This window comes from Bos mutus, chromosome 2 (assembly GCF_027580195.1).
Source record: "Bos mutus isolate GX-2022 chromosome 2, NWIPB_WYAK_1.1, whole genome shotgun sequence".
NCBI lineage: Eukaryota > Metazoa > Chordata > Mammalia > Artiodactyla > Bovidae > Bos > Bos mutus.
This window is the reverse complement of record NC_091618.1, coordinates 45,709,219-45,736,362: the sequence shown is the minus strand read 5'-3', so window position 1 is coordinate 45,736,362 and position 27,144 is coordinate 45,709,219. Positions and strand designations below refer to the sequence as shown.

The 27,144-nt window shown below is 39.4% G+C and overlaps 1 protein-coding gene across 1 annotated transcript in view; it reads right to left on the bottom strand.

Annotated features, from left to right (window-relative positions):
- Positions 1–27,144, bottom strand: part of C2CD6 (C2 calcium dependent domain containing 6) — a 126,392-nt gene that overhangs the window by 77,698 nt on the left and 21,550 nt on the right. The window contains exons 6-9 of the mRNA XM_070360505.1: positions 20,381–20,425; positions 19,404–19,472; positions 16,398–16,477; positions 7,941–8,084 (exon numbers count right to left, since the gene is read on the bottom strand). Coding sequence (XP_070216606.1) covers positions 7,941–8,084; positions 16,398–16,477; positions 19,404–19,472; positions 20,381–20,425 — 338 coding nt within the window. The remainder of the gene's footprint in view (positions 1–7,940; positions 8,085–16,397; positions 16,478–19,403; positions 19,473–20,380; positions 20,426–27,144) is intronic.

The window sequence follows — 27,144 nt, the reverse complement described above, 5'->3', positions numbered from 1 at the left end:
CTACAAAAAATTCAGGAAAATTAATTTCATATAAGATAAGCAATAGAGAATTACCAGGGCCGAGGTATTGGGTTGACCAAAAGGTTTGTTCGTTTTTTTCCATAAGATGGCTCAAGCAGCACTTAATGGTTCAGTTCAGTCGCTCAGTCGTGTCCGACTCTTTGCGACCCCATGAATTGCAGCATGCCAGGCCTCCCTGTCCATCACCAACTCCCGGAGTTCACTCAGACTCATGTCCATCGAGTCAGTGATGCCATCCAGCCATCTCATCCTCTGTCGTCCCCTTCTCCTGCCCCCAGTCCCTCCCAGCATCAGTCTTTTCCAACGAGTCAACTCTTCGCATGAGGTGGCCAAAGTACTGGAGTTTCAGCTTTAGCATCATTCCTTCCAAAGAAATCCCGGGGCTGACCTCCTTCAGAATGGACTGGTTGGATCTCCTTGCAGTCCAAGGGACTCTCAAGAGTCTTCTCCAACACCACAGTTCAAAAGCATCAATTCTTTAGTGCTCAGCTTTCTTCACAGTCCAACTCTCACATCCATACATGACCACAGGAAAAACCATAGCCTTGACTAGACGAGCCTTTGTTGGCAAAGTAATGCCTCTGCTTTTCAATATGCTTTCTAGGTTGGTCATAACTTTCCTTCAAAGGAGTAAGCGTCTTTTAATTTCTTGGCTGCAGTCACCATCTGTAGTGATTTTGGAGCCCAGAAAAATAAAGTTTGACACTATTTCCACTGTTTCCCCATCTATTTGCCATGAAGTGATGGGACCAGATGCCATGATCTTCATTTTCCGAATGTTGAGTTTTAAGCGAACTTTTTCACTCTCCACTTTCACCTTCATCAAGAGGCTTTTTAGTTCCTCTTCACTTTCTGCCATAAGGGTGGTGTCATCTGCATATCTGAGATTATTGATATTTCTCCCAGCAATCTTGATTCCAGCTTGTGCTTCTTCCAGCCCAGCGTTTCTCATGATGTGCTTTGCATATAAGTTAAATAAGCAGGGTGACAATATACAGGCTTGACGTACTCCTTTTCCTATTTGGAACCAGTCTGTTGTTCCATGTCCAGTTCTAACTGTTGCTTCCTGACCTGCATACAAATTTCTCAAGAGGCAGATCAGGTGGTCTGGTATTCCCATCTCTTTCAGAATTTTCCACAGTTTATTGTGATCCTCACAGTCAAAGATTTTGGCATAGTCAATAAAGCAGAAATAGATGTTTTTCTGGAACTTTCTTGCTTTTTCCATGATCCAGTGGATGTTGGCAATTTGGTTTCTGGTTCCTCTGCCTTTTCTAAAACCAGCTTGAACGTCTGGAAGTTCACGGTTCACATATTCCTGAAGCCTGGCTTGGAGAATTTTGAGCATTACTTTACTAGCGTGTGAGATGAGTGCAATTGTGTGGTAGTTTGAGCATTCTTTGGCATTGCATTTCTTTGGGATTGGAATGAAAACTGACCTTTTCTAGTCCTGTGGCCACTGCTGAGTTTTCCAAATTTGCTGGCATATTGAGTGCAGCATCATCTTTCAGAATTTGAAATAGCTCAATTGGAATTCCATCACCTCCACTAGCTTTGTTCATAGTGATGCTTTCTAAGGCCCACTTAACTTCACATTCCAGGATATCTGGCTCTGGGTCAGTGACCATACCATCATGATTATCTGGGTCATGAAGATCTTTTTTGTACAGTTCTTCTGTGTATTCTTGCCACCTCTTCTTAATATCTTCTGCTTCTGTTAGGTCCATACCATTTCTGTCCTTTATCGAGCCCATCTTTGCATGAAATGTTCCCTTGGTATCTCTAACTTAGTGGTTACCTTCACTCAAAACAATTTTGTTAGACTGTATTGTGACAGTTGCCATATAAGTATGCATTTAAACAATTATCAAAATTGGTGAACTTTTGTGTTATTGAGGACAGAAAAAAAGAAGCAACATTTTCAGCATATTCTGCTTCATTATTTCAAGAAAGGTAAAAACACAATGGAAACACAAAGATTTGTGCAGTGTATGGAGAAGGTGCTGTGACTGATTGAACATGTCAACAGCAGTTAGAGATATTTCATGTTAGAGATTTCTTGCCGATGATGCTCCACAGTTGGGTAGACCAGTTGGAGTTAATAGTAATCAAATCAAGACATAAATTAATCAACATTATATCATGTGGGAGGTAGCTGATGTACTCAAAACATCCAAATCAAGCACTGAAAATCCATACGTTTGGTTATGTTCATCATTTTGACGTTTGGATTCCACATAAGTTAAGTGAAAAAATCCTAGACTGTATTTCCACACACAATTCCCTACTTAAAACACATCAAAAACATTCTATTTTTAAAACAAACTGTGATGGGCAATGAAAAGTCAATACTTCATAATAATAAGGAATAGAAAAAAGATCATGGGGCAAGCAAAATGAACCATCACCAACCACCAAAGGCCAGTCTTCATTCAAAGAAGGTGATGTTTTGTATATGGTGGGTTTGGAAGGATGTCCCCTATTATGAGCTCCTTTTGGAAAACCAAATGATGAATTTCAATAAGTACCTCTCCAATTAGATCAACTGATGGCAGCACTCAACAGAAAGCATTTAGAATTAGTCAACAGAATCACATAATCTTCCATCAGGATAATGCAAGACCACATGTTTCTTTGATGACAAGGAAAAAACTGTCATGGCTTGGCTGAGAAGTTCTGGTTCATCCTCTGTATTCACCAAACATCACACCTTTGAATGTCCATTTATTTCAGTTTACAAAATTCTCTTAATGGAAAAAAATTTCAATTCCCTATAAGACTGTAAAAGGCACTTGGAACAGTTCTTTGCTCAAAAAGATAAAAGAGTTGGGAAGATGGAATTATGAAGTTGTATAAAAAGTAGGAGAAGGTAGTAGAATAAAATGGTGAATACATTGTTCAATAAACTTCTTGGTAAAAATGAAAAATATGCCTCTTATTTTTACATAAAAAGAAAACAGAGGAACTTTTTGGCCAATCCAATAGTTATAAGAAGAAGATAATACAGAGCAAAATAACATTCTTAGATTGCCGAAATACACAATAAAGATATTTGGGAGTCAGTGAGCAGAGGGGGACCCATTCTTCTAGAAGGAAGGGGGTTGGGTGGTACTACCATTCAAGAGAAGACAGAGCAACAGCCATCCACGTCACTGGAATCCAAACAAGTTGAGGTTCAGCAGATGGACCTCAGGGAGCCACTCTGAGTGGAGAAGCTGTTATGGTGATCCAGTTGTGTTTTACTAAGCCAAGAATTGAAGAAATTTGTGCATTTCTGTCCAAGATGGTGAAAAAGCCTCTGAACTCATTCATCTCCTCCCAAAGATACACCTAATCTACAGCTATACAGGAAAGAAATCCAGAAATAGAAATCCTGCTGAAAGAAATCTAGAAATAGCTGAGCAACTCTGAAACACTGGACAAATGAAAGAAAATTCACAACAAAATGGGTAAGAGAGGCTGAGACACACTTTCACCATAAACCTAACCCTGGCATAATGCCATACAATTGGGAAGGAATCTACTTGAGGACAGAAAAGTTTGGACTCTACATCTAGTGCTCCAACGTCAAGACTGCCACTTTAAAGACAGGCCCTGAAAACACCTTGCTAGGTCACACCTACCTTGTGACCAGGAGACACCCAAGGTTAAAAAATAAATAAATAGTTCTTAATGGGTTCACTAAGGGCTTGCCATACCTGTTTGCCCAAGGCTCAGCACAGTTTAGGCAAATTTGTTCATCTCCCAGTCCTTCCCCAAGAAAAGCCTACTTGAATTCTGTAAAAGCTGCTGCTTGAGGGTCAGGCCTCTAATTTAGCATGCTTCTAGGAGAAGGCAATGGCACCCCACTCCAATACTCTTGCCTGGAAAATCCCATGGGCGGCGGAGCCTGGTAGGCTGCAGTCCATGGGGTCACTAAGAGTCGGATACGGCTGAGCGACTTCACTTTCACTTTTCACTTTCATGCATTGGAGAAAGAAATGGCAACCCACTCCAGTACTCTTGCCTGGAGAATCCCAGGGATGGGGGGAGCCTGGTTGGGTTCCATCTATGGGATCGCACAGAGTCGGACATGACTGAAGTGACTTAGCAGCAGCAGCAGCAGGAAACAAGGGAAGCCAGCAGACTCCATATCTCCCTTCTCTCCTAGCCTGATCCAGATCACCAGTATCTCCAAGGAAAGAGCTTGTACACACAATTGGCACCCAGATTTTGTGGCTGCCATTGGAGGTACAGGTCCCCAGATTGCCTGATGTCATAGTCAACAGGGTTTGCATTTTCTGGTCCACAGGACTACAGCACACAAAAAAGAAGTTCTTAATGGGTACAGGAGCTACCAACCCTGTGCATATACACACAGACCCAGCATAGAGAGAACAGGAAAAAAAAAGTCTTACCAGTTTCTCCTTGGAAGGGTTCTAACTACATACTTTTCCAGCATCTACCTGGGGGTTCAGCCTTCCAATCAGCCTGAATGTAGGTGCTGACTGAAGTCCTCCCGTTTGGGACACTGACAAGTCTTGACACACCCTCAAGTCTTGGGAGGGTCACTAAAAACAAAGAAGGTGACTGGGACAGTCACAAAGGTGTAAGGGACAACCGAGAACTTGGACTAGGCTGATGAGGTTCATTTCCTACATGAGACCACAATACCAAAACTAACAGAGGTGGTTGTTTTATCCGATGTTCAGGAACCAACATGGAGAGTTAGGAAAATGAAGTAAAGAGGAGTAAGTCCTAAACAAAAGAATAAAACTCCAGAAACATAAGTTCCAAACAAAAGAACAACATAAAACTCTAGAAACAGACATAAATGAAACAGAGATAAGTGACTTGCCTGATAAAGAAATCAAAATAACGCCCATAAAGATGTTATCAAGGTCAGAAGAAAAATTGATGAGCAAAGTGAGAATTTCACATAGAGGCAGAAAATACTAGAAAGGATCAAACAGAAATCACAGAGCTGAAGAATACAATAACTGAACAAAAATTCAACAGAGAGATCAAGAGCAAACCAGATGATTCAGAAGAAAGGATCAGTGAATGTGAAGACAAAGCAATGAAATTCATCCAGTCAGAGAAGGAGAAAAGAATGAAAAAGAGAGAAGATAGCTTAAGGAACTTATGATACACCATCAAGTAGACCAATATATTTATTACAGGGGAACTAGAAGGAGAGAGAAAGAAAGGGACAGGTGCTTACTCAAAGAAATAATAACTGAAAACTTTCCTAACCAGAGGAAAGAAACAGACACCAGATCAAGGGAGTCCAGATGGTTCCAAAAAAAGTAATCCAAAAGACTCACACTGAGACACATTAAAATTAAGTTGCTAAAAAAGAAAGACAAGGAGAGAATCTTAAAAGCAGCAAGAGAAAAACAATTTGCTATGTACAAAGAAGCCACCATAAGACTATGAACAAATCTTTTAGCAGAAACTTTGTAGGCCAGAAGAAAGTGATAATCATACACTCAAAGTGCTAAAAGAATAAAATGGACAACCAAATAAATCAGCCAAGACCATAACAAGAGACAAAAATTTCTTGTTTACTAACAAGACATTGTAAATCAGTTCAGTTTAGTTCAGTCACTCAGTTGTTCCGACTCTTTGCAACCCCATGAACAGCAGCATGCCAGGCCTCCCTGTCCATCACCAACTGCTGGAGTCTACCCAAACCCACGTCCATTGAGTCGGTGATGCCATCCAACCATCTCATCCTCCGTCGTCACCCTCTCCTCCTGTCCTCAATCCTTCCCAGCATCAAGGTCTTTTCCAATGAGTCAGCTCTTCGCATCAGGTGGCCAAAGTACTGGAGTTTCAGCTTCAACATCAGCCCTTCCAATCAACACCCAGGACTGATCTCCTTTAGGAGGGACTGGTTGGATCTCCTTGCAGTCCGAGGGACTCTCAAGAGTCTTCTCCAACACCACAGTTCAAAACCATCAATTCTTCGGCACTCAGCTTTCTTTATAGTCCAACTCTCACATCCATAAATGCCTACTGGAAAAACCATAGCCTTGACTAGATGGACTTTTGTTGACAATCAGTTTACAATTTAGAATTGTAAATCAACCATATTCCAATAAAAATTATAAATAAATAAACTTTATTGAGGGCTTCCCAGATGGTACAAGTGGTAAAGAATCCACCTACATGCAGGAGACGTAAGAGATGCAGGTTTGATCCCTGAGTGGGGAAGAACCCCTGGCAACTCACTCCAGTATTTCTGCCTGCAGAATCCCGTGGACAGAGGAGCTTGGAAGGCTGCAGTCCATAGGTTTGGAGAGTCAGACACAACTGAAGCAATCGAGCATGCATGCACAAATGTTATTAAATGAATAAAACATATGACTAGGGGAAAAAGGGGTTTCTTGATGACTCGACTCAATGTTTATGAATTAATTTATAAGTCTAGTAAACTATGCATACACATAAACATTATTTTTAAAATATTCAAGAGTTCTATTTCTGGCAATGATGGAATAGGTTATTTCAGACAAACCATCTCACTGAACAACTGGAAAAAACTGGACAAAATATTAAAAAATTTTTTGTTTGGAAGCATCCGTCAGTTATAAAGGCAGCAAGGATTTTCAGATCTACGATTCCAGACAGAAAAGAAGTCTGGAGACTTTGAGCCCATAATTTGGAGCCATTTTCCTTCAAGGTATTTTGGTGATGAAGAGTTAAGAGCTCTGAGATAAATATGTAAGAACGAGGGAAAACCAGAGTTCAGACCCTGCTAAGGATGAGAAGCCATGGTAAACACCCAGGTTTTCAGTTGGGACCCTTAGGGTTCTTCCTCAAGAATAAATGCCTCCTTAAATATTGTACCCTGGTTGCCTCACATTAGTGTCATTCTTTTTTATTATTATTTTTTAATTCGAGGAAAATCGCTTTAAAATGCTGTGTTGATTTCTGCCATACAACAACACAAATCAGCCATAATTATACATATATCTGCTCCCTCTTGAGCCTCCCTCCCCTCCCCCTATCCAACCACTCTAGGTCATCACAGAGTGCCAGGCTGGGCTCTCTGTGCTTTATAGCAACTTCTCACCAGCTATCTATAGTAAACCATGAAAAGACTAATGTTCACAGGAATGAAAGCCCAAATCACTTCAATCTCAACTGAATTAAGATGATCTAGGATTGCTTAGTGTTCCTAGGCTAGCTGGCAACCAGATGCAAATGTATTTATATACTATCTGTAAAAAATGTATAACCAAGATCCTCAAAGTAGTTCTACAGATTTTCAAATACAATGTTTGGCACTTGATAAAAACAACTAGACATGTGAGACAGAAAATATGACTAAAAACTATGAGTAGATAAACCAACGACAGAAATAGACTTTTAGGAAATCCAAATAATCAAGTTATCAGGGATGAACTTGCAAATAACAATAATTATTATGTTTAAAGAACTAAAAGATAAGATTGAGGATTCTGGCAGAAAAGTGGCACTATGAAATAAATTATGAAAATTCCATAACTGAAAAGGAAATAACTGAAATGAAGAATTCAGTTGGCTTAACAACAGATAAAGAACAAAGATTCAATGATTATAAGATAGGTCAGAAGAAAATATCTAAACCATAGAGAAAAAAAGATAGGAAATATAGAAAAGACCGTAAGAGACCTATAAAATATATTGTTGAGTGAAGAGACAGAGCAAATATTGTACTTTCTCCTTTATAATGAATTCTCACCCCTTTTCTTCCCATGTCATTGACTTTTTACCACAAACTCTTAAATATGCTAAAGCAAAACTCTGGAATAACCTCTGGGCACATGAAATATCACCATGATGAAGTTTTCCAGACCAACAGCAAGCCCATGTCTCAAAGGAAAAAATTAATGTATACATAATACATAAATAAGATGAAAATTTTGTTTTGTTACGGTTTGGTTTTTTACCTTTCCCGGGGTTGTTGCTGAAGTTTTTCAAGTTGCACGACAGATGGCTGGTTGGACTGGGATGTAGCTGGCACCCCAACAGTAACATTCAGGTCTGGGGATAAGAATGCTGGATATGCTATTGGCTGTGGTATAATAACATTTCTGGAAAATGGCAATAAAGTTAAATATTAAAATTATACAAAAGTACACTTCTAAAATCAATGTTAGCTATTACTTTTGAATCACTCTCTGTTTTAAACTGTAAGCTCACATATCCACATTGGACCGCTAGAGAACAGAGCTAGGAAAGAGGAAGTCAGAAATACTGAGAGAGTGGCCTTTTGAGTACTCCTACTACTAAGATTTCAGAGAAGGCAATGGCACCCCACTCCAGTACTCTTGCCTGGAAAATCCCACGGGCGGCGGAGCCTGGTAGGCTGCGGTCCATGGGGTCGCTAAGAGTCGGACATGACTGAGCGACTTCACTTTCACTTTTCACTTTCATGCATTGGAGAAGGAAATGGCAACCCCCTCCAGTGTTCTTGCCTGGAGAATCCCAGGGACGGGGGAGCCTGGTGGGCTGCCGTCTATGGGGTCACACAGAGTCGGACACGACTGAAGCGACTTAGCAGCAGCAGCAGCAACTATATAAGATTACGGGTAGCAAAGATGAGAAAGGAGAGAAGGATCTGAAGTTCTAAGGAGATGTAGAAAGCATTTGAGCCCAGATTTCTCTTCTTATCTCTAGGTTCAAATCTTTATGTCATGGCCCAGTCAAGTGGACACAAAAAATTAACCATCATAAGTTCATCCCCTTGTCAACTTGGCACCCATACACATCTCCTTACAGCATGCTTTATTTACAAATGAGAAAATAAAAAGGTCATAATTCACCTTACATGATACAACTCTCCTTCATACAGCCAAAAACTCACTAGCTCCTTCCTTGTAAGAGTATGTAAAGTCCTTGGGTGATGTTTACTCTCTGATTAATATCCTGAAACTTAAATAACTATGACATAAGGTTACAATACTTAAATATTATGATATAAAGTGAATACACGTTATGTTACATGATAAGGAAAATGAGAGATATATATATATAAATATATATATATATATATATATATATACACATAAAATTTCTTCCCAGGTTCCTGAGTAAATTGGCCAGAGCAGCATACCCAGAGGAATATGTTGTCTCCAAAACTCAAGAATCCCACTAGGTGGTATGTCTCTTTTTTGGTTGTAGGAGAGCCCAGACACAATAACTTACCCTTCACCTCAGCAGGAATATCTTAACAAGCCACATGTCTGGATCCCTAAAATTTCATGTAAGTAGTAAAAAAGTGTCAGAGTCGCTCAGTCATGTTCAACTCTTTGCAACCCCATGGACTTGTAGCCCACCAGGCTCCTCTGTCCATGGAATTCTCCAGGCAAGAATACTGGAGTGGGTAGCCACACCCTTCTCCAGGGGATCTTTCCAACCCACAGACTGAACCCAGGTCTCCTGCATTGCAGGCAGATTTTTTTTTTACCATCTGAGCCACCAGGGAGGTAGAAAGTCCTCAAATTTTATCAGACTTACATTGAGGTAGAAAGCCCTCGAATTTTATTAGACATTTCCCATCTTCTAACATGCAAATATCTTACCAATAGGTCTACAGTAGTGCTGCTCACTAGGTCAAATCAGCATGTCATCACTGGAAGGGACAGTGTGTATCTTATATAAGAGAAAGTAATCAAGAGTCCTGTCTACTAAATTATAGAGTTGGGAAGAGATATATCTCTGAGGTAGGACAGAGAAGGTGTACTACTGGTCTTGCCTGTGGAAAGAAAACTGTTATGGATGGTCTTTATTAGCAAACGTGGAGAAAAAAAGTATTTGCTAAATCAAGAGTGGCAGGCCAGGTACTGAAGACGTGTTAATTTACTCAAGCAATAAAACCACATCTGGTACAGCAGTTGCATTTGGAGTCACCACCTGGTTAAGCTTACAATCATCTACTGTCATTCTCCAAGATACATCTGTTTCAGCACAGGCAAGATAAGTGAGTTGAATGGGGATGTGATGGGAACCACCATCTCTGCATCTTCTGCATCTTTCAAATCCCTGTGGTGGCACAAATCTCTGCCATCCCTCCAGTAATATGGTATTACTTTTGTTTTACCATTGGAACCTCTAGTGACTACCATTTGGTCTTTCCCACTGTAACATCCCTCATTCCACAGGTCAAGGGAGGTATTCATCAACTGCTGAATATGTCTATTTATGCATTCTGCTGCTGCTGCTAAGTCACTTCAGTCGTGTCCGACTCTGTGCGACCCCATAGATGGCAGCCCACCAGGCTCCCCCGTCCCTGGGATTCTCCAGGCAAGAACACTGGAGGGGGTTGCCATTTCCTTCTCCAATGCATGAAAGTGAAAAGTGAGAGTGAAGTTGCTCAGTCGTGTCCAACTCTTAGCGACCCCAAGGACTGCAGCCTACTCCTCCGTCCATGGGATTTTCCAGGCAAGAGTACTGGAGTGGGGTGCCATTGCCCTCTCCGATTTATGCATTCTAGAACTGAGGAAATAACTACAGGATGGATTTGGGGACCAACTGGGTCCCCTGTGAGATGAATCAGAGTTAAAACTTCCTTGACCACCTGATCTCCCTAAGCCCCTCTTCTAAGTGGCAGACAACTGCGACGTTTTGTTGTTGTTCAGCCGCTCAGTTGTGTCTGACTCTTTGCGACCCCGTGGACTGCAACATGCCAAGCCTCCGTGTCCTTCACCATCTCCCAGAGCTTGCTCAAATTCATGTCCATTGAGTCAGTGATGCCATTCAACAATCTTGTCCTCTGTTGTCCCCATCTCCTGCCTTCAATCTTTCCCAGCATTAGGGTCTTTTCCAAGGAGTCAGTTCTTCACGTCAGGTGGCCAAAGTACTGGGGCTTCAGCATCAGCATCAGTCCTTCTAATGAACATTCAGGATTGATTTCCTCTAGGATTGACTGGTTTGATCTCCTTGCAGGTCAAGAGACTCTCAAGAGTCTTCTCCAATACCATAGTTCAAAAGCATAAATTCTTCGGCACTCAGCTTTCTTCACAGTCCAACTCTCACATCCATACATGACTACTGAAAAACCATAGCTTTGACTAGATGGACATTTGTGGGCAAAGTGATGTCTCTGCTTTTTAATATGCTGTCTAGGTTGGTCGTAGCTTTTCTTCCAAGGAGCAAGCGTCTTTTAATTTCATGACTGCAGTCACCATCTGCAGAGATTTTGGAGCCCAAGAAAATAAATTCTCTCAGTTTCCATTGTTTCCCCATCTATTTGCCATGAAGTGATGGGACCGGATGCCATGATCTTCATTTTTTGAATGTTGAGTTTTAAGCCAGCTTTTTCACTCTCCTCTTTCACTTTCATCAAGAAGCTCTTTAGTTCCTCTTCACTTTCTGCCATAAGGGTGGTGTCATCTGCATATCTGAGGTTATTGATATTTCTCCTGGCAATATTGATTCCAGCTTGTGCTTTATCCAGCCCGGCATTTCTCATGATGTACTCTGCATAGAAGTTAAATAAGCAGGGTGTAACAATATACAGCCTTGACATACTCTTTTCCCAATTTGAAACCAGTCCGTTGTTCCATGTCTGGTTCTTAACTGTTGCTTCTTGGCCTGCACACAGGTTTGTCAGAAGGCAGGTCTGGTATTCCCATCTCTTGAATAATTTTCCACAGTTTGTTGTGATCCACACAGTCAAAGGCTTTAAATGAAGCAGATGTTTTTCTGGGATTCTCTTGCTTTTTCTATGATCCAATGGATGTTGGCAATTTGATCTTTGGTTCTTCTGCCTTTTCTAAATCCAGCTTGAACATCTGGAAGTTCTTGGTTCACATATTGTTGAAGCCTAGCATAGAGAATTTTGAACATTACTTTGCTAGTGTGTGAGATGAGGGCAATTGTGCAGCAATTTGAGCATTCTTTGGCATTGCCTTTCTTTGGGATTGGAATGAAAACTGAACTTTTCCAGTCCTGGGGCCACTGCAGAGTTTTCCAAATTTGTTGGCATATTGGGTGTGGCATTTTCACGGTATCATCTTTTATGATTTAGGTAACTTTTGTTCACTTGATCTAGAACTTCAATGCTAATACAGATCAAGCAAGAATTTAGTAGACTTCCTGTATTCTGGTTTCCAGCAATATCATGATCCAATGCCATGGCTCTGCATGAGTCAGACTACTCTGTTTGCTGCTTCGACTCTGCTGTCCAGCACAGTACCCACACTTACCTTGTGACTCTGGGATCCAATTCCTCCCAATTCATTTAGGTTTTCCATTCCAGTGACTGCAGTTCCCACTGCAAGGTCTACTCAGAGAAGAACAATCACAGGGATCTTCAAGGGTGGGGATTCCCTCACAAACTTTTTTCTCAGCTTCATAAAAATCAGTGTGCCTTCTGCATGCAGCCTCTCAGAATAAGTAGGTCTTAAACGACAAATCCTCTCTAATACTGCTAAGTCACATCAGTCGTGTCCAACTCTGTGCGACCCCCTAGACGGCAGCCCACCAGGCTCCCCAATCCCTGGGATTCTCCTGGCAAGAACACTGGAGTGGGTTGCCATTTCCTTCTCCAATGCATGAAAGTGAAAAGTGAACACTTTTCACTTTTCTCTAACATTATAATCTCCCTAAACCTCTGAATCCCTTCCTCTACATTAAACTAAACTAGGTCTGGTTTCTCAATTCACTCATAGTGGGTTATCTTTTGGTCCATGTTTCAGTAACCAACACACTGTAAAGAGTTCTATGTAACCCCTCAAGCTGCAAATTAAACACAGAATCTCTACTTAGTTAGCTCATGTCAGTAAATTTTTTATATGACCCAACTTAATGGTCCTGTCACCATTATACGTAATACCTTAAATATCCTTACCCCTACACATCCCCTGGATTTTTGTATACATAAATGAGAAAACTCAGGCAGTTCTTTTTAGAGTGTAATGCACTTCCTCGAGGGTCACACTTTGAACCTCACCTTTAGGAGCTTGCTGGGACTTGCATCTAGTTATAAGCCTAAAAGCAAAGAGGGGTTGTGAGGGTGAGTCTTGAGGAGAATCAACATCATCTTGCACGGCAACTGCCTCAGAAGAGGAGGTTACTATTTCCTCAAGCAATACAGAGTTAATCTTCTGAGACGGAGGCAGAAAGCCCACTTTCACTTTGCTACGGATAGAGACGTCACTGGCAAAGGAGGTATATCAGAATTTATGGGCTCAGTGTCCCCAGTTTCATCAAGATTTTCTCCTATTTTCCCATTCTAACTTGAAGGTTCCACTTCAGTTCAGTCAAGTCAGTCGTGTCTGACTCTTTGCGACCCCATGAATTGTAGCACGCCAGGCCTCCCTGTCCATCACCAACTCCCAGAGTTCACTCAGACTCACATCCATCGAGTCAGTAATGCCATCTAGCCATCTCATCCTCTGCCGTCCCCTTCTTCTCCTGCCCCCAATCCCTCCCAGCATCAGAGTCTTTTCCAATGAGTCAACTCTTCGCATGAGGTGGCCAAATTAGTCCCAATCAATATTCTCACTTTAAAAGTTGACACCTTGTGAAGCTGGGAGCTCAATTTGCCTTGTAATTCAGCCAGCTGCAAGATGAAATTCTGCCTTTGATTCTTAGTAATCTTAGTATTACGGCTACAGGAGATCAGGGTCTCCTTCAGAACACTCATGGAAGATTTCAGGTCATTTATACAAGGCTTGAGCTGGGAATTTGAATCCTTGAGCAAACTCATTATGTTCACTAGTTTGACAAAAATGTTTGAAAGTATCAAATATATAGTCACTCATATCTTTGCTTATAAATTGTTGATTAAGGATATCCAATGGTGATATTTTTCACATCACTATTGCCAGGTCATGCTGAGGAGTATCAGTGTCTCTTTACCACTAGAAATGGAGTCATTAGTCTTTAAATCTAATCAGATTAGAGAGCTAACTTCAAAAAACTCAGAACCAATTCAGAAAACTCATCCTTAATCTTCTGTTTCTCTCAAGCCACTCTCAGTATCAAAATCTGTATTAGTGAGAGGCATTCAGAGAAACAAAACAAGTAAGCTGGGAGAAGGCAGCGGGGTGGGGAGGGAGGGGCGGGGGGGAGAAAGAGAGCGAGAGGTTCAGACTCCAGATCCAGGAAGATCTGATGTTTCCATTCAAGTCCAAAGGCAGGAAAAAGCCAACATTTCAGTCAAAGGCCATTATTGGGAAGGAGGAATTCTCTCCTACTCGAAGAAAGGAAAGGTCAGATTTCTTTGTTCTATTCGGGCTTTCAACTGACTGGATGAAGCCTACCCAATGAGGGCAATCTGCTTTACTCAGTCTACTGATTTAAATGTTAATCTCATTCAAAACACTCTTACAAAAACATCCAGAATAATGTTTGACCAAATATCTGGGAACCCCATGGCCCAGTCAAGCTGACACACAGAATTAACTGTATACCCATCTAGCCATTGCCTTCATTCAGACTGTCAGTACCTCTCATGTAGACTACTGCAATAGCTTCCTCCAGTCCTTGATCTCCAATACTAAACTAATTCTGTCTATATTCAATCCTATTTACTCCCTCACTTAAAATTCTTCAACGGCTCTACATCTGAAGTATTTCCAAATTTTCCCTATAAAGAACTCCTGTGGGTAGAGGACAGTGAAGATATCTGGAAGTATAGCTTAATGCAATCAGACACAAACCACATCATTTCTTGGAATCATTCTACCTGTGGCGGATTCATTTCGACATTTGGCAAAACCAATACAATACTGTAAAGTTTAAAAATAAAATAAAATTAAAAAAAAAAGAAAATTTATGTGACTTTTAAATTCTACTATATAATATATAGATGTTAATTTTAAGATAACATTTCCCTTTCAAAATCTTTGAGCAAAGTAATACTCCAGAAAGATGCACCATATTTTACAGTGCCTTTGTGTTGCACTGCCACATGTGGGAGGACTCAAAACAGTAACATTTACTCACATTTGAGAAGTATAAACTTACAATGATGATGATGGTGATGATAAAACATTTATTACTTCAGTAAGTAGTTAACAACTGAGAATTTTGTTATTTGCTACCATGTTCCAACTTATTTAACATTACAATAACTCAACTGAGTAGTTGTTATTTTTATTCCATTCAATAGATGAAGCACAAAGAGCCAAAGTAACTTGCTCAAGGTTGCACAGCTAGTACATGGGAGAGCCCACAGAGTCCGGTTCTAGAGCCTGACCTCTTGACTGCTACGTCTTGCCCTGACTGCTGCTCCAGCTCATCTCCTACTGCTCCCCTCCTTATTCCTGTGTACTTTGCAACCCACAACTAACCACTCACTGTTCCCCATCATAACATAGCCTCTTATGGCTCCCGCCATTTGTTCATGTGCCCTCTTTAGGGAATGTGTCTCCTCACCCTTACAAAATCAGCCTGGTGCACCACTACTCATTTTTCAAGTCTTACATCCAGCGCTTTTTCTTTTGTGGATCCTTACTTCATACTTTCCTCCTAACTCCCCTAAAAAGTATAGGAAGCTCCCTGGCTGTGTCCCACAGACCTCATGTTTATCTCTAGGAGGGCTCCATCTCATTCATATTACCCTATTTTTTACATGCTACCTTTGCATTAAACCTGGGGTACAGCAAACATTCAATAAGTGTCTATTGAATCAATGGATGGGTATGAAATAACAATCAATAAACATAAGAAAAACATTAAACTTTACCATTTCAACAAATCACTAATATCAAATGGACAAAATTTATTTTTAATGATAATGCTCAGTGTTGACAGGACAATCAGCTCTTCAGAATATAATTTCCTGTTCTATACCTAATTTCCTCAATCCCATTTCAAGTATTTTCTATTCCTTATTCTTGCATAGCACCATAGATTAAATATCTCTCTTGGGTGCTCATTTTTCTTTGATCTATCTTTACTGTTGAAATTTCAAGGCTAATTTACATACTATATTTTAAGTTACTTTTTGGCCTACTAATGGCATTTTTTGACCATAAGCTTTTTCCTGAAAGTTTAAAAGTAACAAACGGAGTGTGTGGAAATGGGCGTAATGCTACCATACTGCAGAACAGAAAATGCAACTATTAGGCACCTTGATCTTAAAAGTTCCTCACCTCTTTCTGCAAAAGGAATATCTCACTGGCCAACTTCCTCATTAGGCTTCCACTCCTTTCCCTCCTTTAGCCACAAAGTTGGCAACCCTTCTCTTCTTTTTCTTATCTCCAGACCTCCTCAACTACTCTCTCCAGGGCTACATCCAGAAACTCAAAATATCTTCCACCTGAGGCAAAACAATTCACTGCTTTCTTTACCTTGGAGACTAGCTCATTCTGGACATGTCTTAAGACAATCAAGATGTTCCACCAAATGGATTACATGTTTTAAATGACTGTTAGTAAGACTTTAATACTTACGTCACAGGGTCTGTTCTTTCTGGAGGTGGTGCAATATCCATAAACATAGATGGCTTAATAATTTTCTGAAGTGGTTTTAACTGAAGAAAATAATAAGTACATATTAACACTGTTTAGTCACAATTTCAGTTCATCCTAATATGACTATTTCCTGGACTTATATGATATATATATATATATATATACACACACACACATAATTATATAATGAAATGAGGAGGAAATGAATTAAGAGAGGAAGAAAGAATTAACATTGAGCACTGAGTATACAGTCCATGGAATTCTCTAGGCCAGAATAGTGGAGTGGGGAGCCTTTCCCTTCTCCAAGGGATGTTCCCAACCCAGGGATCAAACCCAGGTCTCCCGCACTGCAGGCGGATTCCTTACCAGCTGAGCCACAAGGGAAGCCCATACATATAAAAGGAGGAAATTAATTAAGAGAGAAAGAAAGAATTAACTTTGAGCACTAAGTATCTGCCAAGAATTTTACATCTTCAATATTCTTTAATCCTCTCAATAATTCTATGAGGTAGATAAGTATCTCTATTTTACAGGTAATACTAACAATCAGTAATTTGTTCAAGGGCTACCCAATAGGCACAAGAGCCAGGGTTTGAATGCAACTTCATTTCCCCAGTGCAAGTACTCGTTATGCATTACCATAACAGGTAAGTAGGGAATATGTAACTGAAAAGTTCACAGACATAAAATCAAGTAGAACTTTTATTAAACTTCCCACTCTTTTCCTTATAATGCCTTCGTTTCTAGTTTTTAGTAGAATCCACCTAAATAAAATGCAAAACCTGCCCAGTTTATTTGAAAAGGATCAATCTCTGGGATTGTTACATGTTATATTCACACAACACCTACCTCAGAAATTAGTGCTCATGAACTGTGACTGTAACAAAAGGACTAAACAATTAAGGATCCCTATAAGGCCCAATTCATGATAAGAAAATAGGCAGAATGAACAGAAGAAAAATCAAAGGAGAAAAGAAAAAAAGCTCGTGTCTAACGGCTTTCATCATTACGTATTTGTGATCCAAAATGTTATTTAAAAAATTATGATATACCATAGGTAAAACTTAAAAATGCATTTATAGGGATTTCTGAGTTAACCAGCAGTAGACTTATTTAATAAGACTGATCTACTGACTCTAAATTCCTAATTTAAAAAACCAAGAGTATATAAAGTAGTAAAAGCTGAAAATTCAAGAGTATATGTAAAGTATAGGGGTCCCCAGACCACCTGATCTGCCTCTTGAGAAATTTGTATGCAGGTCAGGAAGCAACAGTTAGAACTGGACATGGAACAGACTGGTTCCAAACAGGAAAAGGAGTACGTCAAGGCTGTATATTGTCACCCTGTTTATTTAACATATATGCAGAGTACATCATGAGAAACGCTGGACGGGAAGAAAAACAAACTGGAATCAAGATTGCCGGGAGAAATATCAATAATCTCAGATATGCAGATGACACCACCCTTATGGCAGAAAGTGAAGAGGAACTCAAAAGCCTCTTGATGAAAGTGAAAGAGGAGAGTGAAAAAGTTGGCTTAAAGCTCAACATTCAGAAAACGAAGATCATGGCATCCAGTCCCACCACTTCATGGAAATAGATGGGAAAACAGTGGAAATAGTGTCAGACTTTATTTTTCTGGGCTCCAAAATCACTACAGATGGTGACTGCAACCATGAAATTAAAAGACGCTTGCTCCTTGGAAGGAAAGTTGTGACCAACCTAGATAGCATATTCAAAAGCAGAGACATTACTTTGCCAACAAAGGCTCGTCTAGTCAAGGCTATGGTTTTTCCTGTGGTCATGTATGGATGTGAGAGTTGGACTGTGAAGAAAGCTGAGCACTAAAGAATTGATGCTTTTGAACTGTGGTGTTGGAGAAGACTCTTGAGAGTCCGTTGGAGTGTAAGGAGATCCAACCAGTCCATTCTGAAGGAGATCAGCCCTGGGATTTCTTTGGAAGGACTGATGCTAAAGCAGAAACTCCAGTACTTTGACCACCTCATGCGAAGAGTTGACTCACTGGAAAAGACTGTGATGCTGGGAGGGATTGGGGGCAGGAGGAGAAGGGGACGACAGAGGATGAGATGGCTGGATGGCATGACTGACTCGATGGACGTGAGTCTGAGTGAACTCCAGGAGTTGGTGATGGACAGGGAGGCCTGGCGTGCTGCGATTCATGGGGTCGCAGAGAGTCGGACACGACTGAGCAACTGATCTGATCTGATCTGATCTGATAGGGGTCCTTTCTTCTATACAACAGAAGTACTAATGAGACTGGATTTATAAATGCCCCAAAGCTGTGACAATACCCAGAGATATCAATAGTTCTTTCAAATACTTAATAAGAATATATGTTGGTAGATTATTGGGTAGATTTTTGTAGACCAATTCCTTCAAAAGGTCATTACTGAAATAATTTCCACTATAGGAATCCAGTCTAAGGACAAAATGAAAGAAAAGGATAAATGTTAATGTATAAAAATCTTCACTGCAACTTTGGATATACATAGTAAATTTAAAGAGGTGGGCTTAAGCTAGAAAGATATCTTCTTTGGGCATATTACTTTCTTGATAAATCAAGAAGAGTTGACACTGAAACAATTATGGTGAGAAAGGATTCTGTGATTAGAGCACAATATATCTGAGTAACATAAATGACTCCATTTTAATGATTTTTTTAGATATAAAAATACACTCACTTCTTGAATATTTAATTTTGTTTTCAATCACATAAGTGTATTTGTACACAGACACTAACACACAAAAGTTTTAAAATAAAGACATCCTGAATAAAATATCATTTTAAAAATGTATAAACAAACAATGGTGAAGTTTCATTTTTCTTTAGACTAGAGAAAAATATCATTCTTTTTAAAAATATTTATTTTAAAGAACATTATCAAACTGGAAAGGGAAGAGGCTCAGGAGGATTATATGACTAAAGAGCTGCAATAGAATTATTTTTAAAAGAGGGAAACTGACCTGATGTGAAAATCCATAACCAAAGTTTCCATAGGAGAACATAAATTCCACCTCCACCCTGCAGATAAACTAAACGTGCCAAATTTATTTTATTATTTGATCAGAAAGATATTTGAATGGAGAGTTATAGCAAGTGATATTTTTACTTCACAAATCTTTAAATTAGAAAAACCAAAGCATGAATCTCTTCATTAAAAATATTTTTACAGAAGTAATTCCTATGTAGCAATCTATGGTGTTCTGGAAATGTTAAAATAAAACTTAAGGAATATTATATGATTAAGATATGAAAAATATCAATTTAAAATTGCTAACAATTATGCTGAGCTATATACATACATAGGTATTCATAGCCATGTATATATGTTTTAAGTATTTATTCACACTTTTACCATCTCTACTTTCATTTTAAGATAAATTTTTAATTTAGAAAAAGTGATTTCATCTCTCTGAACCTCAGCTTGCTCATATGTGAAATGAAGGAGGGAATCAGAGGTTATGACCTCAAATGTTCTTCATTTTTTCGTTAATGTTCCTTGTCCTCAATTTGGCTTTTGTAAGGAGAAGCCTCTCAGAGTAGATGATCAATTAATCAAGATAATTTTTAAGTACTTAAAAAGAAATTCAGTAAGAACTGTAAACACCAATTTAGAGACTGCTCAAGGAGGAAAATAATTCTTCCTCAATTCAGCAAGTGGGGATCCTGAGGCTATACAGTCAAAGCAGCAACAAGAGGCATTTTACTCTTTTACCCAGTGATTTCTAATTTTTGTGTTCACCATTTAGCAGTAAGATAGCAGCGTTTTTTTTTAAAGTAGAGATGAAGATTTTTTGAGCAAATATTATACTTTCTCTTTAATATGTTTACATTAACTCGAACAGTGACTGGAAGTGTAACAAAAGAATAAAAACAATATCAGAGCAAAGTTACACGAAATGTGCACACAAGGCTTTGAAAGTTTCAGTAAAGTTCTTACTGTATTTTTATTCAACACTTGGAGTTCTCCAGTAAAGCACCCTTTCTAGAAAAAGAAACAAGAAAATTATTAAATATAGAATTACTGATATAGTCATGGTGTCACTTGTAAATTATCTAAATCATTTCATAAATTAAAAAAAATCAGGTAGTGATTTTTAACGCATATATGATCTAATAGCTAAAATATAAAAATAATGAATGTTTGGAAGAAAATAAAACTTCCAGGTTGTATCAGAAATAAATGTTAATATTTACATTTATATTTTAAAGAAAAATGCTCCTACTACTTCTACTTAGAGGAACCACCAGGCCTACACTCCTTTTGAGGGGTAAACACGCATCTATATGATAGGCTGACTCATGACAGAACAGTGCTTCTCTCATCTCTTGGGGACTATTGGGATCTTTTTACCCAAGGAAACCTTTGGTATTGAGAGGATAACAGGCAGGAAGGCCAGGAGTCTCCAAACGGAGGAAATAGGCTGCAAGTGTCAGACATTTTTTCTCTCTCTCATAAGCGACAGGAAGAAACAAACTAGTGTTACATTTTTTCCCGTTCTCTATACAAATTTAAAAAGAAGTTTCTCTTAAAATTCTGTGCTGCCATAGTGATACCTGGTTCCACCTGAACTTAACTTTTCTCAAACCTTGAGCTAACCAATGCATTTTTCTTATGGAAATGTTTGTCCTAAGCTATGTTAACGTGCTATGTATTTACCCCAGACCCTGTCTTCAAGTCAGTTCTGCCTAAAGGCTCAGAACCGACTTGACAAACCAGTATGTTACACTCATACATAGTTCATCAGGCACTCTGTCTATCAGATCTAGTCCCTTAAATCTATTTCTCACTTCCACGGTATAGTCATAAGGGATTTGATTTAGCTCATACCTGAATGGTCTAGTGGTTTTCTCCAGTTTCTTCAATTTCAGTCTGAATATGGCAATAAGGAGTTCAAACAATAGTAAAGCATAATAAAACTAAAAGCTGGTTATTTGAGAAGATAAAATTGACAAACCCTTAGCCAGACTCACCAAGAAAAAAAGAGAGAAACATCAAATCAACAAAATTAGAAATGAAAAAGGAGAGGTTACAACAGACAATGCAGAAATACAAAGGATTATAAGAGACTATTGTGAACAGTAAGGAGCAGTGGCTGTGCTTTGCTGGAGCAGCCGTGAAGAGATACCCCATGTCCAAGGTAAGAGAAAACCAAGTAAGATGGTAGGCACTGAGAAAGGGCATCAGAGGGCAGAGAGACTGAAACCACAATCACAGACAAGTAACCAATCTGATCAAAAGGACCACAGCCTTGTTTAACTCAATTAAACTAAGCCATGCCCTGTGGGGCCACGCAAGACGGGTGGGTCATGGTGGAGAGGTCTGACAGAATGTGGTCCACTGGAGAAGGGAATGGCAAACCACTTGAGTATTCTTGCCTTGAGAACCCCATGAACAGTATGAAAAAGGCAAAAAGATAGGACACTGAAAGATGAACTCCCCAGGTCAGTAGGTGTCCAATATGCTACTGGAGATCAGTGGAGAAATAACTCCAGAAAGAATGAAGGGACGGAGCCAAATCAAAAACAGCCAGTTGTGGATGGGACTGGTGATAGAAGCAAGGTTCGATGCTGTAAAGAGCAATACTGCATAGGACCCTGGGATGTTAGGTCCATGAATCAAGGCAAATTGGAAGTGGTCAAACAGGAGATGATAAGAGTGAACATTGACATTCTCAGATGACCATTATATCTACTACTGTGGGCAGGAATCCCTTAGAAGAAATGGAGTAGCCATCATAGTCAACAAGAGTCCGAAATGCAGTACTTGGATGCAATCTCAATAACGACAGCATGATCTCTGTTCGTTTCCGAGGCAAACCATTCAATATCATGGTAATCCAAGTCTATGTCCTGACCAGTAATGCTGAAGAAGCTTAAGTTGAACAGTTCTATGAAGACCTACAAGTTCTTCTAACTAACCCCCAAAAAAGATGTCCTTTTCATTACAGGGGACTGGAATGCAAAAGTAGGAAGTCAAGAAACACCTGAAGTAACAGGCAAATTTGGCCTTTGAGTACAAAATGAAGCAGGGCAAAGGCTAATAGAGTTCTGCCAAGAGACGAACTAGTCATAGCAAACACCCCCTTCCAACAACACAAGAGAAGACTCTACATATGGACATCACCAGATGGTTGACACCAAAAATCAGATTAATTATATTCTTTGCAGCCAAAGATGGAGAAGCTCTATACAGTCAGCAAAAACAAGACTGGGAACTGACTGTGGCTCAGATCATGAACTCCTTATTGCCAAATTCAGACTTAAATTGAAGAAAGTAGGGAAAACCACTAGACCATTAGGGTATGACCTAAATCAAATCTCTTATGATTATACAGTGGAAGTGAGAAATAGATTTAAGGGACTAGATCTGATAGAGTGCCTGATGAACTATGGATGGAGGTTCGTGACATTGTACAGGAGATAGGAATCAAGACCATCCCCAAGAAAAAGAAATGCAAAAAAAGCAAAATGGCTGTCTGAGGAGGCCTTACAAATAGCTGTGAAAAAAAAGGAAGTGAAAAGCAAAAGAGAAAAGGAAAGATATGCCCATTTGAATGCAGAGTTCCAAAGAATAGCAAGGAGAGATAAGAAAGCCTTCCTCAGCAATCAATGCAAGAGAGGAAAACAATAGAATGGGAAAGACTAGAGATCTCTTCAAGAAAATTAGAGATACCAAGGGAACATTTTATGAAAAGATGGGCTTGATAAAGGACAGAAATGGTATGGACCTAACAAAAGCAGAAGATGTTAAGAAGAAGTGGCAAGAATACACAGAAGAACTGTACAAAAAAGATCTTCATGACCCAGATAATCATGATGGTGTGATCACTCACCTAGAGACAGACATCCTAGAATGTGAAGTCAGGTGGGCCTTAGGAAGCATCACTATGACAAAGCTAGTGGAGGTGATGGAATTCCAGTTGAGCTATTTCAAATCCTGAAAGATGATGCTGTGAAAGTGCTGCACTCAATATGCCAGCAAATTCAGAAAACTCAGCAGTGGCCACAGGACTGGAAAAGGTCAGTTTTCATTCCAATACCAAAGAAAGGCAATGCCAAAGAATGCTCAAACTACTGCACAATTGCACTCATCTCACACACTACTAAGTAATGCTCAAAATTCTCCAAGCCAGGCTTCAGGAATACGTGAACCGTGAACTTCCAGATATTCAAGCTGGTTTTAGAAAAGGCTTAGAGGAACCAGAGACCAAATTGCCAACATCCGCTGGATCATGGAAAAAGCAAGAGAGTTCCAGAAAAACATCTATTTCTGCTTTATTGACTACACCAAAGCCTTTGACTGTGTGGATCACAAGAAACTGTGGAAAATTCTGAAAGAGATGGGAATACCAGACCACCTGACCTGCCTCTCGAGAAACCTATATGCACGTCAGGAAGCAACAGTTAGAACTGGACGTGGAACAACAGACTGGTTCCAAATAGGAAAGGGGGTACGTCAAGGCTGTATATTGTCACCCTGCTTATTTAACTTATAGGCAGAGTACATCATGAGAAATGCTGGGCTGGAAAAAGCACAAGCTGGAATCAAGATTTCCAGGAGAAATATCAATGACCTCAGATATGCAGATGACACCACCCTTATGGCAGAAAGCGAAGAGGAACTCAAAAGCCTCTTGATGAAGGTGAAAGTGGAGAGTGAAAAAGTTGGCTTAAAGCTCAACATTCAGAAAACGAAGATCATGGCATCTGGTCCCATCACTTCAAGGCAAATAGATGGGGAAACATTGCAAACGGTAGCTGACTTTATTTTTTTGGGCTCCAAAATCACTGCAGATGGTGACTGCAGCCATGAAATTAAAAGACGCTTACTCCTTGGAAAGAAAGTTATAACCAACCTAGATAGCACATTGAAAAGCAGAGACAATACTTTGCCAACAAAGGTCCATCTAGTCAAGGCTATGGTTTTTCCAGTGGTCACGTATGGATGTGAGAGTTGAACTATAAAGAAAGCTGAGTGCCAAAGAATTGATGCTTTTGAACTGTGGTATTGGAGAAGACTTTTGAGAGTCCCTTGGACTGCAAGGAGATACAACCAGTCCATTCTAAAGGAAATCAGTCCTGAATATTCATTGGTAGGACTGATGCTGAAGCTGAAACTCCAATACTTCAGACATCTGAGCTGAATCATTGGAAAAGACCCTGATGCTGGGAAAGATTGAAGGTGGGAGAAGGGGATGACAGAGGATGAGATGGCTGGATGCAAACACCGACTCAATGGACATGGCGGGGGTGGACTCTGGGAGTTGGTGATGGATAGGGAGGTCTGGCATGCTGCAGTTCACGGGGTCTCAAAGAGTCAGATACGACTGAGCAACTGAACTGAACTGACTGATTGTGAACAAGTATATGGCAATAAAATGGATAACCTGGAAGCAATGGACAGATTCTTAGAAAAGATCAATCCTCCAAGAGTGAACCAGGAAGAAATAGAAATTATGAATAACCCATTACAAGCACTGAAATTGAAGCTGTGATCAAAAATCTCACAAAAAACAAAAGCCCAGAACCAGATGGCTTCACAGGAGAATTCTATCAAACATTTAGAGAACAGCTATTGCCTATTCTTCTAAAACTCTTTCAAAAAATTGCAGAGAAAGGAACACTTCTAAAGTCATTCTACAAGGCCACCATCATCCTGATACCAAAACCAGAGAAAGACAATACAAAAAAAGAAAACTACAGGCCAATATCACTGATGAACATAGATGCAAAAATCCTCAACAAAATCTTAGCAAATAGAATTCAGCAACACATCAAAAAGCCCATATACCATGATCAAGTTGGGTTTATTCCAGGGATGCAAGGATTCTTCAATATACATGAATCAATCAATGGGAGACACCATATTAACAAATTGAAAGATAAAAACCATATGATAATCTCAATAGATGCAGAAAAAGGCTTTGACACAATTCAGCACCCATTTATGATTAAAACTCTTCAAAAACTGGGCACAAGAAGGAATCTACCTCAACACAGTAAAGGCCATATATGATAAGCCTACAGCAAACATTATTCTCGATGTTGAAAAACTGAAAGCATTCCCCCTAAGATCAGGAACAAGACAAGGGTGTCCACTTTCACCACTATTACTCAACATAGTTCTGGAAGTCCTAGCTACAGAAATCAGAGAAGAAAAAGAAATAAAAGGAATCCAGATCAGAAAAGAAGAAGTAAATCTGTCACTGTTTACAGATGACATGATACTGTACATAGAAAACCCTAAAGATACTATCAGAAAATTACTAGAGCTAATCACTGAATTTAGCAAAGTTGCAAGATACAAAATCAATACACAGAAATCACTTGCATTTTTATATACCAACAATGAAAAATCAGAAAGAGAAATTAAGTAATCAATCCCATTTACCACTGTAACAAAAAGAATTAAATATCTAGGAATAAACTTACTTAAGGAGACAAAAGAACTGTACACAGAGAGTTATAAGACACTGATGAAAGAAATCAAAGATGACATAAACAGATGGAGAGATACTCCATGTTCCTAGGTAGGAAGAATCAATATTGTGAAAATGACTATACTACCATATGCAATCTACAAATTCAATGCAATCCCTATCAAATTGTCAATGACATTTTTCACAGAACTAGAACAAAAAATTTCACAATTCATAGGGAAATACAAAAGACCCCGAATAGCCAAAGCAGTCTTGAGGAAGAATAGAGCTGGAGGAATCAATGTTCCTGACTTCAGATTATACTACAAAGCTACAGTCAACAAGACAGTATGGTACTGGCACAAAAACAAAAATATAGACCAATGGAACAAGATAGAAAGCCCAGAAATAAGCCCATGCACCTATGGATACCTTATTTTTGACAAAGGAGGCAAGAATATATAATGGGGCAAAGACAGCCTCTTCAATAAGTGGTGCTGGGAAAATTGGACAGCTACATGTATAAGAATGAAACTAGATTACTTCTTAACACCATACACAAAGATAAACTCAAAATGGATTAAAGATCTAAATGTAAGACCAGAAACTATAAAACTCTTAGAGGAAAACATAGGCAGAACACTCGAAGACATAAATCAAAGCAAGATCCTCTATGACCCACCTCCTAGAGTAATGGAAATAAAAACAAAAGTAAACAAGTGGGACCTGATTAAATTTAAAAGCTTTTACATGGCAAAGGAAACTATAAGCAAGCTGAAAAAACAACCCTCAGAATGGGAGAAAATAATAGCAAATGAAACAACTGACAAAAGATTAATTTCCAAAATATACAAGCAGCTCATACAACTCAATAGCAGAAAAACAAACAACCCAATCAAAAAGTGGGAAAAAGACCTAAACAGACATTTTCCAAAGACATACAGATGGCTAACAAACACATGAAAAGATGTTCAACATTGCTCATTATTAGAGAAATGCAAATCAAAACTACAATGAGATATCACCTCACAGTGGTCAGAATGGCCATCACCATAAAGTCTACAAACCATAAATGCCGGAGAGGGTGTGGAGAAAAGGGAACACTCTTGCACTGTTGGTGGGAATATAAATTGATACAGCCACTATGGAAGATGGTATGGAGATTCCTTAAAAAACTAGGAATAAAACCACCATATGACCCAGCAATCCCACTCCTAGGCATATATCCTGAGGAAACCAAAATTGAAAAAGACACATGTATCCCACTGTTCACTGCAGCACT